The sequence below is a fragment of the Salmo salar genome, chromosome ssa11 (genome assembly GCF_905237065.1).
Source record: "Salmo salar chromosome ssa11, Ssal_v3.1, whole genome shotgun sequence".
NCBI lineage: Eukaryota > Metazoa > Chordata > Actinopteri > Salmoniformes > Salmonidae > Salmo > Salmo salar.
The window spans coordinates 105,900,863-105,915,862 of NC_059452.1; the positions used below are offsets into that span (position 1 = coordinate 105,900,863).

Consider the following 15,000-nt stretch of genomic DNA (forward strand, 5'->3'; position numbering starts at 1 on the left):
TCACGATAAACGTTCACAAAAAGCATAACAATTATTTTAAGAATTATAGATACAGAACTCCTCTATGCACTCGATATGTCCGATTTTAAAATAGCTTTTCGGTGAAAGCACATTTTGCAATATTCTCAGTAGATAGCCCGGCATCACAGGGCTAGCTATTTAGACACCCAGCTGGTTTAGCACTCATCAAAGTCAGATTTACTATAAGAAAAATGTTCTTACCTTTGTTGTCTTTGTCAGAATGCACTCACAGGACTTCTACTTCAATAACAAATGTTGGTTTGGTCCAAAAGAATCCATCGTTGTATCCAAACAGCGGCGTTTTGTTCGTGCGTTCTAGACACTATCCTAAAGGCTAAATAAGGGTGACGAGCATGGCGCAATTCGTGACAAAAGAATTCTAAATATTCCATTACCGTACTTCGAAGCATGTCAACCGCTGTTTAAAATCAATTTTTATGCCAAGCCCATAGTACTCTGAGTGGCCACTTGCCAAAAGCGATAAAGTGTTTCAGCCAGAGCCTGCCTCGATATCGTTCAACGTTTTCCCGGGCTCTGAGACCCTATGGAAGACGTAGGAAGTGTCACGTTATTGCACAGATCCTGAGTCTTCAATAAAAAGAGCCAAGATGAAACACTACTTCTCAGACAGGCCACTTGCTGCTTGAAATCTTCTCAGGTTTTGGCCTGCCATAGGAGTTCTGTTATACTCACAGACACCATTCAAACAGTTTTAGAAACTTTAGGGTGTTTTCTATCCAAAGCCAATAATTATATGCATATTCTAGTTACTGGGCAGGAGTAGTAACCAGATTAAATCGGGTACGTTTTTTTATCCAGCCGTGTCAATACTGCCCCCTATCCCCAACAGGTTAATGTATTGAGTTTATATACCAATTCTGGGGTCAATTTTCCTGAATAAAATATCCACTTTTTCACTACAACCGCATAATAGGGCAACAATATGTGATTTATACAGGTCTACTAATCAGGGTTTGGAACCATAATTATTTTCCAATCGTTTTGTTCTGAACAGAACCACAATTGTTTTCTGTTTTTCGTTCCACTGTTCCGACCAGGAAAATAAAGTTCTGAACCGGTTCGAACCCCCCAAAATACTGGTTTTTATATAGTTCCTTTCTTTTCCTTTTCCGACTTGTGAAATCAAATTATTATTATTATTATTTATATATTTTTTACATTTAGCTCATTCAATTGCTCAACTAATCAACGTGCGTAGAGCTGGCAAGTTAGTTGTTTACATGCGTGACGGACAGACAAGTGTAGCCTATAGCAAGAGATGCGACTGAAGTTTTTGCGTGTGTAGAGAGAGCGAGAGAGTGTTGAGGAGGAGGCCTCGAAGCGCCGGGCATCTTATGACATGCATTATATGAATTAGGTCCACAGATATACCTAGGTTGGAACGGCTTCTATGGGCGAACTTTGAATGTCCTTTGAGATGGCTAACAACCTTGAGCGAGCTAGCTAGCTAGCTAGGAATACGTTTCTGAGTGACACAGTGAGGGCTTTGTAGAGGCACTTTGTTGCGTTTTTTTTTTGGGGGGGGGGGGGTGCATCTAGTGGTGTAGCGTGGCCGGCTTTGAATGCAGCAACTTATCATTCTTAAATTCATTATAGGCTAATTCATTGTGTATCTTGACTCAATCTGATTCATGGTTTCATGAATAATATAAGAATATTCTTTAAATATTTGTTTGCATTAGCGTATGTACTAACGCTGCGTCTGTAAGTACAGAGCGGCCGTATTTGAATGCAGCAACAATACTTTCTCAACCATTGACGACTGATGTAAAAACAAATACCAAATCTGGAGTGAATCTGACATTATGGTTCATGAGGTGAAGATGATTACAGATGGTTTTGAGCATTAGTGTTACGTTATTAATAATTTAGCTTTTTTTTTTTAAATTTTGCAATGTTTACCAAATTCAGTGTGGTTTATCTTAGGGACGTCCATGATAGCGAAGATACGTTTCTAGTTGATAGGCCACTGTGGAGTGGATTTACAGTGATTTTTTTTAAAATTTAAAATGTAAAATATTTTTTGATTTGTCAATAACTCAGCCATATTTTTATCAATTCCTTAGCTTTTCTCAAACTAAGTTAAGAAGTGTACCATGGTCCTGCATTCCAAATTTGATCCACTGGTCCATTTCTTTTTTTTTTGTGCAAATTTCTGCTTATTGGCGTATGTTATAGTGTGGCCATCTTTGAATGCATCAGTGTTATTTTCACAAACTCTAGGGACTATTGTGTTGAGTCCAAAGACCAAATTTGAACTGAATCTGACTTTTAGTCCATGAGAATTTTTTTGTATTTTTTTTATGATAATATTAAGCGTTAGTGTTACGAGTCAAAAAAGTAAATTGTTGAGTTTCCTTATTTTTTAAGATATCAATGCCAAACTTAACATGGTTCATCATGATAATGTCTTTGATGAACCCAATAAGTTAAACGTTGATAGGCCGTTGTAAAGTGGATCTACAAAGGATTTAAATGAACACGTAAAATTTGATTCCTTGATTTATCAATAACTCAGCCATCTATTAAAAAACAACTCCCTTAGCTTTTCTAAAACTAAGTTAAGAGTTTCTACATTTCTAATTAGTGTTATTTGGACTTATGTTTCATGAGAGATATTTCTACGGTTTTCAAAAAATTCCAAGATGAAGGAAAATCTATCCTGACAGACCTTATGGGTCAAATTTGTTCAGCTTGAGGAAAGACGTGTACATACAAAGTCTCAAGGTCAAACGGGGCGGTATATATGACGGTCTGTGAGACTGTTTATAACAGCGTCAACTATAGGCCAATTGGTGCAATTATTTTGGTATCTAGTTACTCAAGTCCTCTTCTTTCTGTGTGCCAAATAAATGTTTTAAAAAAAAACATACCAATCTATGCTTGAGTTATTTATAGTGCTGAGAGATTACCCAACTTTAAAAATATATATATATTTTATTATTATTAAAGAACTAATCGACCAACATTGGTTCAATTACTTGAATTCCATATAGTTTGGCTTTTTGTGAGCCCAACGCGCCTTTTTTCTAGAGAGAAATCAAATCTTTCATGAGAGAAATAAGAGAAATCAAGTCAAGAACTATGTGGGATGCTGGGCTGAAGGGCGTTGTAGTTTTATTTAAGCAAAGTCAACCTAGTTCCTATAGCGTCATGGTTGCACCATTACCACTCGAACGACTTGCAGAAGATCTGCCCCCATTTTACTGGTGCAACATTTTTATCCTCCTAAAGCGACTCGTATTTTACTTTCATAAACCACGTCGTGGACTGTTCTAAAACTATTACCGGGTCGTTAACCGTTTGCTTACACTTTGTTCAGCCATGTTACCTCATTGGCTAGCTAGCTAACAACCTGCTAACTTGACCAGTATATCCAAATATTCTGGGGCATAGAAAGAAAAGTGTCGATGGCGTTCCATCGAAATCCTGCTTGAGAATGAAACAACTGAACAAATGAACAATGAAACAGCACAGCAAGTAAGTGAAAGAAATAGGTTTTGATTATGTTTTACTGGTAATGGGGACATACGTAAAAGCCAACAAAATGACGTGTGTGTGTGTGACCTTTATTTAACTAGTCAAGTCAGTTAAGAACAAATTCTTATTTACAATGACAGCCCGGATGACGCTGGGTCAATCGTGCGCCGCCCTATGGGACTCCCAATCACGGCCGGATGTGATACAGCCTGGATTCGAACCAGGGACTGTAGTGATGCCTTTTGCACTGAGATGTAGTGCCTTAGACCGCTGCGTCCGTGTGTGTGTGTGTTAACTACTTAACTGTACTAGAATGCTTAAAAGGCTGCTAAAATTCTAAATATCGGTATCGGGTTTTTTGGCAAGGAAAATAATCGGTTATTGGTATCGAACAAAAATGTAATATCGGTGCATCACTAAAGAAAAGGACAGCTTCTTCAGGAGATCAATGAATGAATGACAGATCTTTTTGCATGTCATCATCACAACCTAATATGTATTTGTACGAGACGGTGTGAAATTTTCAATGTATCTCAATAGAGAAAAGAATTGTGCTTTTACACAATTGTAGAAACCTAATATTTTGTCATTTCAATGACAGGTATACATATTAACATCTCTGATCTTTTATAATTAACTAACGTGTCAGTGTTACATATCAGTTTATAGCGTGCAACGTGTCCTTCAAAAGTAGCTAGAATTCCACGTGGGCTGTATCTCAATCAATAAATACAAAAAAAATGTAATGTGGTGCTCCTAACTGTAATTTACATTTACATTTTAGTCATTTAGCAGACGCTCTTTAGCATACATTTCATACATTTTCTTTCTCCGTACTGGTCCCCCGTCGGAATCGAACCCACAACCCTGGCGTTGCAAACACCATGCTCTACCAACTGAGCCACACGGGACCATAATGTGGTGCTCCTAACTTTTTCAAGTTAGGCGCATATGTATCTATATATGTATATGTACATATCTTTTACACTGTATTGCCTTAGGCGGCCCCCGGGGAAAAAATACATTTGGGGTGACTCCTTGAACTTCCTATGCTGGAAACAAAACCTGATTATCACCCCCACTCTGTCTTTCTCCCCAGAGCCCCTGATAGGAGCTGTGTACGTGGAGAAGATGATAGCCAAACTCCATGCCACCCTGTCGGCGGCTAAAGGTCTGTATGTCTCAATACATTCTCTTCATCCAGGAGTGCTGCGCTGTGGCTTGACCCTGTGCTCCTCTCAACTGTGTATGTTAATGGGTGTAACGGTTCATCAAACCCACCGTTGGGTCGGGTTCGGTACAGCAGGGAAATGTAAATGCCGTCACAACGTTCAATATTTCACAATGTTCCTGATGTTGTCCGTTGGGACGTCACTCTCAATGTTCCGGACGTTGTGACGTCACTCTCAATGTTCCGGACGTTGTGACATCACTCTCAATGTTCCGGACGTTGTGACGTCATTCTCAATGTTCCTGACCGTTGTCTGTTGTGATGTCATTCTCGATGTTCCGGACGTTGTGACGTCACTCTCAATGTTCCTGAACGTTGTGACGTCACTCTCAATGTTCCTGAACGTTGTGATGTCACTCTCAATGTTCCTGAACGTTGTGACGTCACTCTCAATGTTCCTGAACGTTGTGACGTCACTCTCAATGTTCCTGGACGTTGTGACGTCACTCTCAATGTTCCTGAACGTTGTGACGTCACTCTCAATGTTCCTGGCATTGTCTATTTGACAGAATTGTTATGTTTCCACTCTGGTGCTGCGTTTGTAACCGTGTGGGAGGTGGGAATTTACCAGTTGTGAAGTTGTAAATACCAGTTGGATGCATTCATGTGATTTGAACTCGTTGAGAAATGCCGTTTTCTCTAATGGTGAACAAGCTGTGTCAACCATAAACTAAAGTTATCATGCCTGTGAACAAATGATAGTTCAAAAACTACATTAATAGATTGTGTTTTATATATTTAAAAAAAAATGTTGAACTGCTGTTATAGAGGTCAGAGGTCACCATGTGGGTGTTTAGGACGATAGTCAGTTTCCGCCTACTGTTTCCCAGTTGGAGCGGCCTTTCAAATGAATTCTTCCCAGTCGTATGTGGTAACTTCCCACTGCTTGCTAAAGTACCAGATGCACACTTGTGACTCTCAAGGGACTGTATTTGTAGTACGGGACGTTTCCCACTCCGGGGGGTAATTGTAATGGGCAACACATGGTGCATTGGAAAACAAGCAGAATACATACACTATCTAGCCAAAAGTATGTGGACACCCCTTTTAAATGAGTGGATTTGGCTATTTCAGCCACACCAGTTGCTGATAGGTGTATAAAATTGAGCACATAGCCATGGACTCTCCATAGACAAACATTGGCAGTAGAATGGCCTTACTGAAGAGCTCAGTGACTTTCAACGTGGTACTGTCATAGGATGCCACCTTTCCAACAAGTCAGTTTGTCAAATTTCTGCCCTGCTAGAGCTGCCCCCGGTCAACTGTAAGTGCTGTTATTGTGAAGTGGAAATGTCTTGGAGCAACAACGGCTCAGCCGTGAAGTGGTAGGCCACACAAGCTCACAGAACGGGACCTCTGAGTGTTGTAGCACGTAAAAATCGTCTGTCCTAAGTTGCAGCACTCACTACAGAGTTCCAAACTGCCTCTGGAAGCAACGTCAGCACAATAACTTTTTGTGGGTTTCCATGGCCGAGAAGCCGCACAAAGCCTAAAATCACCATGCACAATGCCAAGCGTCGGCTGGAGTGGTGTAAAGCTCGCCGCCATTGGACTCTGCAGCAGTGGAAATGCGTTCTCTGGAGTGATGAATCACGCTTCACCATCTGGCAGTCTGATGGACAAATCTGGGATTGGCGGATGCCAGGAGAACGCTACCTGCCCCAATGCATAGTGCCAACTGTAAAGTTTGGTGGAGGAGAAATAATGGTCTGGGGCTGTTTTTCATGGTTCAGGCCCCTTAGTTCCAGTGAAGGGAAATCTTAACGCTACAGCATACAATGACATTCTAGACGGTTCTGTGCTTCCAACTTTGTGGCAACAGTTTGGGGAAGGCCCTTTCCTGTTTCAGCATGACAATGCCCACGTGCACAAAGCGAGGTCCGTACAGAAATGGTTTGTCAAGATCGGTGTGGAAGAACTTGACTGGCCTGCACAGAGCCCTGACCTCAACCCCATCAAACAACTTTGGGATGAATTGTAACGCTGACTGCGAACCAGGCCTAATCGCCCAACATCACCTCACCTCACCTCACTAATGCTCTTGTGGCTGAGTGGAAGCAAGTCCCCGCAGAAATGTTCCAACATCTAGTGCAAAGCCTTCCCAGGAGAGTGGAGGCTGTTATAGCAGCAAAGGAGGGACCAACTCCATATTAGTGGCCATTTTGGAATGAGATGTTTGACAAAAAATGTGTCCATATACTTTTAGACATGTAGTGTATTTCCGTTGTTTGCTTTAACGAATGGACAATAAACATGTCCAGTATTGAATTGTGTATTAAAGTATTATAACATATTGTATTCCATTGTATTGTAGCTTTATTATATTAGTATTGTATATCAACAGTATTCCATTGTATTGTAGTAGTATTGTACACTTAGGTAGGTATACCATCCCGTTCATCAAAATGGATCGCTCCTACAGATAGTGAGTTACGTGGCCGTGGCTTGCTAAATAAAGCAAGCAGACAGGCATCAAGACATTAAGTTACTGTTCAGTTGAACGTTAGAATGGGCAAAACGAGTGACCTAAGCGACTTTGAGCGTCGGTATGATCGTCGGTGTCAGGCGCACCGTTTCCAGTGTCTCAGAAAACGGCCGGCGTCCTGGGTTTTTCAAGCACGACAGTATCAAGGGTTTTCCTCGAAAAAAAAAAATGGCTCGACAAACATCCAGTCAGCGGCAGTCCTGTGTGGCGAAAACATCTTGTTGATGAGAGGTCCAAGGACAAGGGAAAGAATCTTGCAAGCCAATCGGCGGGCCACAAACAGACAAATAACAGCGCGGTACAACGGCATCTCGGGAAGGCGCAACTCGTCGGTCCTTGTCACGGATGGGCTACTACAGCAGACGACCACACCGGGTTTCACTCCTATCACCTAAAAACAAGAAGAAGAGGCTCCAGTGGGCGCGTGATCACCAACACTGGACAATTTGAGGGGTGGAAAAACATCGCCTGTTCCGACAAATCCTGGTTCCTGTTATGTCATGCTGATTTGGCGTAAGGAGCACGAGTCCATGGCCCCATCCTGTCTGTTGTCAACGGTACAGGCTGGTGGTGGTGGTGTAATGATGTGGGGAATGTTTTTCTGGCGCACGTTATGTCCCTTGATACCAATTGAGCAACTTTTCCATGCCCGAAGAATTCAGGTTGTTCTTGAGGCAAAAGGGTGGGGGGGGGGGTCTGACCCGTTACTAGATGGGTGTACCTAATAAATTGGCCGCTGAGTATATCAACATTATTGTATTTTAATAGTTCTGTATTATATTGCAGTAATATTGTATATCAACATGTATTGTATTTTAATAGTTCTGTATTATATTGCAGTAATATTGTATATCAACATGTATTGTAATAGTTCTGTATTATATTGCAGTAATATTGTATATCAACATGTATTGTATTTTAATAGTTCTGTATTATATTGCCGTAATATTGTATATCAACATTATTGTATTGTAATAGTTCTGTATTGTATTGCACTAATATTGTATATCAACATGTATTGTAATAGTTCTGTATTATATTGCAGTAATATTGTATATCAACATGTATTGTAATAGTTCTGTATTATATTGCAGTAATATTGTATATCAACATGTATTGTAATAGTTCTGTATTATATTGCAGTAATATTGTATATCAACATGTATTGTATTTTAATAGTTCTGTATTATATTGCAGTAATATTGTATATCAACATTATTTTATTGTGATAGTTCTGTATTGTATTGCAGTAATATTGTATATCAACATGTATTGTAATAGTTCTGTATTGTATTGCAGTAATATTGTATATCAACATGTATTGTAATAGTTCTGTATTATATTGCAGTAATATTGTATATCAACATGTATTGTAATAGTTCTGTATTATATTGCAGTAATATTGTATATCAACATTGTATTGTAATAGTTCTGTATTATATTGCAGTAATATTGTATATCAACATGTATTGTATTTTAATAGTTCTGTATTATATTGCAGTAATATTGTATATCAACATTATTGTATTGTGATAGTTCTGTATTGTATTGCAGTAATATTGTATATCAACATGTATTGTAATAGTTCTGTATTGTATTGCAGTAATATTGTATATCAACATGTATTGTAATAGTTCTGTATTGTATTGCAGTAATATTGTATATCAACATGTATTGTAATAGTTCTGTATTATATTGCAGTAATATTGTATATCAACATGTATTGTAATAGTTCTGTATTATATTGCAGTAATATTGTATATCAACATGTATTGTAATAGTTCTGTATTATATTGCAGTAATATTGTATATCAAAATTATTGTATTGTAATAGTTCTGTATTATATTGCAGTAATATTGTATATCAACATTATTGTATTGTAATAGTTCTGTATTGTATTGCAGTAATATTGTATATCAACATGTATTGTAATAGTTCTGTATTGTATTGCAGTAATATTGTATATCAACATGTATTGTAATAGTTATGTATTATATTGCAGTAATATTGTATATCAACATGTATTGTAATAGTTCTGTATTATATTGCAGTAATATTGTATATCAACATGTATTGTAATAGTTCTGTATTATATTGCAGTAATATTGTATATCAACATTATTGTATTGTAATAGTTCTTTATTATATTTCAGTAATATTGTATATCAACATTATTGTATTGTAATAGTTCTGTATTGTATTGCAGTAATATTGTATATCAACATGTATTGTAATAGTTCTGTATTGTATTGCAGTAATATTGTATATCAACATGTATTGTAATAGTTCTGTATTATATTGCAGTAATATTGTATATCAACATGTATTATATTGCAGTAATATTGTATATCAACATGTATTGTAATAGTTCTGTATTATATTGCAGTAATATTGTATATCAACATGTATTGTAATAGTTCTGTATTATATTGCAGTAATATTGTATATCAACATGTATTGTAATAGTTCTGTATTATATTGCAGTAATATTGTATATCAAAATTATTGTATTGTAATAGTTCTGTATTATATTGCAGTAATATTGTATATCAACATTATTGTATTGTAATAGTTCTGTATTGTATTGCAGTAATATTGTATATCAACATGTATTGTAATAGTTCTGTATTGTATTGCAGTAATATTGTATATCAACATGTATTGTAATACTTCTGTATTATATTGCAGTAATATTGTATATCAACATGTATTGTAATAGTTCTGTATTATATTGCAGTAATATTGTATATCAACATGTATTGTAATAGTTCTGTATTATATTGCAGTAATATTGTATATCAACATTATTGTATTGTAATAGTTCTTTATTATATTTCAGTAATATTGTATATCAACATTATTGTATTGTAATAGTTCTGTATTGTATTGCAGTAATATTGTATATCAACATGTATTGTAATAGTTCTGTATTGTATTGCAGTAATATTGTATATCAACATGTATTGTAATAGTTCTGTATTATATTGCAGTAATATTGTATATCAACATGTATTGTAATAGTTCTGTATTATATTGCAGTAATATTGTATATCAACATGTATTGTAATAGTTCTGTATTATATTGCAGTAATATTGTATATCAACATTATTGTATTGTAATAGTTCTTTATTATATTGCAGTAATATTGTATATCAACATTATTGTATTGTAATAGTTCTGTATTGTTTTGCAGTAATATTGTATATCAACATGTATTGTAATAGTTCTGTATTGTATTGCAGTAATATTGTATATCAACATGTATTGTAATAGTTCTGTATTATATTGCAGGAATATTGTATATCAACATGTATTGTAATAGTTCTGTATTATATTGCAGGAATATTGTATATCAACTTGTATTGTATTGCAGTAATATTGTATATCAACATGTATTGTATGGTATTGCAGGTCTGTCTGAGAGGGGTAATCTGGAGCCGCTGGTGTGTTTCATCTGTGATGTGGCCTCCACGTTCTTCACCTCCGTAACACACTGCCTCCTACTGGCCTCCGCTGAGGAGCTGCTGCTCACTGTCTTCACACTCACCGCACAGGACCAGACACACACACACCTGTCAGGTAAGACACACGCACACACACAAACGGGACCAGACACACACACACCTGTCAGGTTAGACACACACACACACACACCTGTCAGGTAAGACACACACACACACACACACACACACACACGGGACCAGACACAGAGTGTTTTCCATTAGCGTCGTCTAATCAGCCAGGTCACATAACACATTTTCAACTATATAAATTTAACTAGGCTTCTTTTCATTTAAAAGCCTTCTCCCGCTAGAATGAACGATATGCATCTTCTAGCGATCTATTGATAGGACAGCTGCCTGTCAGTCATAAAGCCAGCGATGACAGGGAAGCTCACTCTGCTGTCTGACCCGCCTCCCGGTACTGTTTGTGTGGCTGTGATTGGTCGCGGTCGAATTTCATTACATGGAAGAGGGAGAGAGAGAGGGCATGCTCATGTATTTGCACGTCCCAACGACGAGTCTAAATCCACTTATTTTTCTGTCACATTAATTTATTTTCTTTTGCGTGTTTCACATAGGTTTCCTTGAAAACCAAATATTTCCTAGGTTTCATTTCCTAGGATGTCGGGGCTTGCCAGACAGTGACGCAAAAGTCAGGGACTCTCGTCTTGTCATTCAGTCTGGCTTACTGAATCGCATCGCTGAGAGAGCCATTTATTTGGCTCGATAAATTGCATAGGTTCCTGGTAGACCTAGGCTTTTTTGTTTTATTATCTGCAGATCAATGATGAAAACATTTTAATGAAGATGGTGAATCATCACTGCAGGAACATTAGGTAGTGGAGAGACTCATTCTGGTCCAAATATGATCGTTAGGGCCCTCGAGTAATCCTGGCGTTAAAACGGAATTCAACAATATAAAGAAAATGCATTGTCCTTAGTGGGGAATCAATTAAATGTATTTAACATTTTATAAGTTTATCATGAGACGTAAACAGAACGCATAAAAACTGGGAATAACTAAACTGAATTTTGGAACGAAAACGGAATTAGGTGAAATATGTAGGACACCATCTATGGATAATTTTAAATTAACTTATGCTGTGTCAAATCAGAAAGATATCATTCTTAAGACTGATTTAACCTTTAATAACATTTTCAAGATAAAGTAGGTTTGTTACTTAATTTTTCCGTTTTAATAAAATACATAATTTGAAGAACAAACATTCTGACTATTCATAACTTTATGTAAAACTGGAAATAATCTCAAGAGAAGATGGTTAAATATATATATTTTTTTTAAAGCTTTAAAAGTCCTGATCTCATAGACCTAGACAAAATCTAACAATACACTGAATTCATATATTTAAATTTAAGTCGTAGTCATATCTCTATACACAATACCACAGCTAATGTTTCTAATCTGGCAGCTAAACTCGATAAAGTATTAAATCATTTTGTTGTGTATTTGATGGAATCAAAGGCATTAGAATGTACCAGAGGTCACCAACATACGATGACGGTCAGCCTGTACAGACGGCCCATCCAACGACACCTAAACTATACCGAAACTAATTTCACACATAATAAGACTTTGCCTATAGACAACGTTAAAATTGACAATAGTCTGATGATTGATTTTAATATTATCAGTTGTCAAATTGTACATGAAGAGATGGGCTCATCTTGTCATTGACAGATGCAGGGAAAGGAGCATCGCTTTATCAAATCCTCCTTCAGAGTCACATGCGGGGGTAAAACATTTTGATTTCTATATAGAATCAGAAATATCCTATTCTACCGTTTCAATGACACTTTGTCAAATAACTCTTTAAATTCAAGAGGTGCAGCTCTTTTTCCAAATGTAACATTTTTCTAAGAGTATCTGCTCCGTCCATGCACTCCAGGCAGCATTGCTCTGGCTGGCTACTAAGCAAAGACTAGTAAGATAATAAACTTAAAATATGCTATTCTGTTTTCTTTTAAAATACATTTTCTTATTTCCGCAATGTTTCTTTAGACCTACCAAAAACAAAATGATGATGGACTTCTTTGTAATGGACTTGAACTAGTCTTTTTAGTTTTTAGTTTTACTTGGAGTCCAAAGCAGCGTTTCCTGTTTGTTTTTACTTGGAGTCTAAAGCAGCGTTTCCTGTTGTTTTTACTTGGAGTCTAAAGCAGCGTTTCCTGTTTGTTTTTACTTGGAGTCTAAAGCAGCGTTTCCTGTTGTTTTTACTTGGAGTCTAAAGCAGCGTTTCCTGTTGTTTTTACTTGGAGTCTAAAGCAGCGTTTCCTGTTGTTTTTACTTGGAGTCTAAAGCAGCGTTTCCTGTTGTTTTTACTTGGAGTCTAAAGCAGCGTTTCCTGTTGTTTTTACTTGGAGTCTAAAGCAGCGTTTCCTGTTGTTTTTACTTGGAGTCTAAAGCAGCGTTTCCTGTTTGTTTTTACTTGGAGTCTAAAGCAGCGTTTCCTGTTGTTTTTACTTGGAGTCTAAAGCAGCGTTTCCTGTTTGTTTTTACTTGGAGTCTAAAGCAGCGTTTCCTGTTTGTTTTTACTTGGAGTCTAAAGCAGCGTTTCCTGTTGTTTTTACTTGGAGTCTAAAGCAGCGTTTCCTGTTTGTTTTTACTTGGAGTCTAAAGCAGCGTTTCCTGTTTGTTTTTACTTGGAGTCTAAAGCAGCGTTTCCTGTTGTTTTTACTTGGAGTCTAAAGCAGCGTTTCCTGTTTGTTTTTACTTGGAGTCTAAAGCAGCGTTTCCTGTTTTTTTTTACTTGGAGTCTAAAGCAGCGTTTCCTGTTGTTTATTAAAATACTTTTCATTCAAATCATATGGACTGGTTTCAGTACTTCAAAACCAAATGGTAGGTCCAGGTAGTCACAACAATAGATGGGTGTTGGTTAAATTGGGATTTTAATAAATGGAGTGAATTTGAAGCAGCTATTTTTTTTTTAACCTTTTGAGCAAGGAGCGTTTTTTTTTTAGCAGAGTGGTTGGAAAGGACTTGGAGTACCGGAGAGCGAGATTTCCAACTGCTCAACTCCACTTTAATACTCTGGTATTAATGCAGCTGCAGGGAACAGAACAACATATTCTTTAACAGTGCAGAGTAGTAGATGGCTTTGTTAAGGTAACTGCTGTTTGACTTGACATGAAACTTGAGTTTTAATCCCGGTGCTGTGCTAGTGCATAGCAAGAAGTTCATTATTGTATGATGTGTTTGGTGAATGTTCAGTCCCTCTATTGACTGAGGGGAATGTTCAGTCCCTCTATTGACTGAGGGGAATGTTCGGTCCCTCTATTGACTGAGGGGAATGTTCAGTCCTCTATTGACTGAGGGGAATGTTCAGTCCCTCTATTGACTGAGGGGAATGTTCAGTCCCTCTATTGACTGAGGGGAATGTTCAGTCCCTCTATTGACTGAGGGGAATGTTCGTCCCTCTATTGACTGAGGGGAATGTTCAGTCCCTCTATTGACTGAGGGGAATGTTCGGTCCCCCATTGACTGAGGGGAATGTTCAGTCCTCTATTGACTGAGGGGAATGTTCAGTCCTCTATTGACTGAGGGGAATGTTCGGTCCCTCTATTGACTGAGGGGAATGTTCGGTCCCTCTATTGACTGAGGGGAATGTTCAGTCCCTCTATTGACTGAGGGGAATGTTCAGTCCCTCTATTGACTGAGGGGAATGTTCAGTCCTCTATTGACTGAGGGGAATGTTCAGTCCCTCTATTGACTGAGGGGAATGTTCAGTCCCTCTATTGACTGAGGGGAATGTTCAGTCCCTCTATTGACTGAGGGGAATGTTCAGTCCTCTATTGACTGAGGGGAATGTTCAGTCCCTCTATTGACTGAGGGGAATGTTCAGTCCCTCTATTGACTGAGGGGAATGTTCAGTCCCTCTATTGACTGAGGGGAATGTTCAGTCCCTCTATTGACTGAGGGGAATGTTCAGTCCTCTATTGACTGAGGGGAATGTTCAGTCCTCTATTGACTGAGGGGAATGTTCAGTCCCTCTATTGACTGAGGGGAATGTTCAGTCCCTCTATTGACTGAGGGGAATGTTCAGTCCCTCTATTGACTGAGGGGAATGTTCGGTCCCCTATTGACTGCAGTCTAAAGTTATTTAAATGTGTATATTTATTAAATGAGCTTAACTTTTATCAAATGTAACCCCCCCCCCATCACTTTGCCATACCCTGAGTTTAGCTGAAATGACGCCCTGCACCTCTCAGGTACACGCGTACACCTTAGATACACACTGC

General features: G+C 37.9%; 1 protein-coding gene across 3 annotated transcripts in view; it reads left to right on the top strand.

The window, feature by feature from the left end:
* The window catches only part of ltn1 (listerin E3 ubiquitin protein ligase 1), a 98,694-nt gene that overhangs the window by 24,140 nt on the left and 59,554 nt on the right, over window positions 1-15,000 (top strand). For all 3 annotated transcript variants that reach the window (XM_045690252.1, XM_045690254.1, XM_045690253.1), the window contains exons 16-17: window positions 4,622-4,693; window positions 10,652-10,819. In XM_045690252.1, the coding sequence (XP_045546208.1) occupies window positions 4,622-4,693; window positions 10,652-10,819 (240 nt within the window). The remainder of the gene's footprint in view (window positions 1-4,621; window positions 4,694-10,651; window positions 10,820-15,000) is intronic.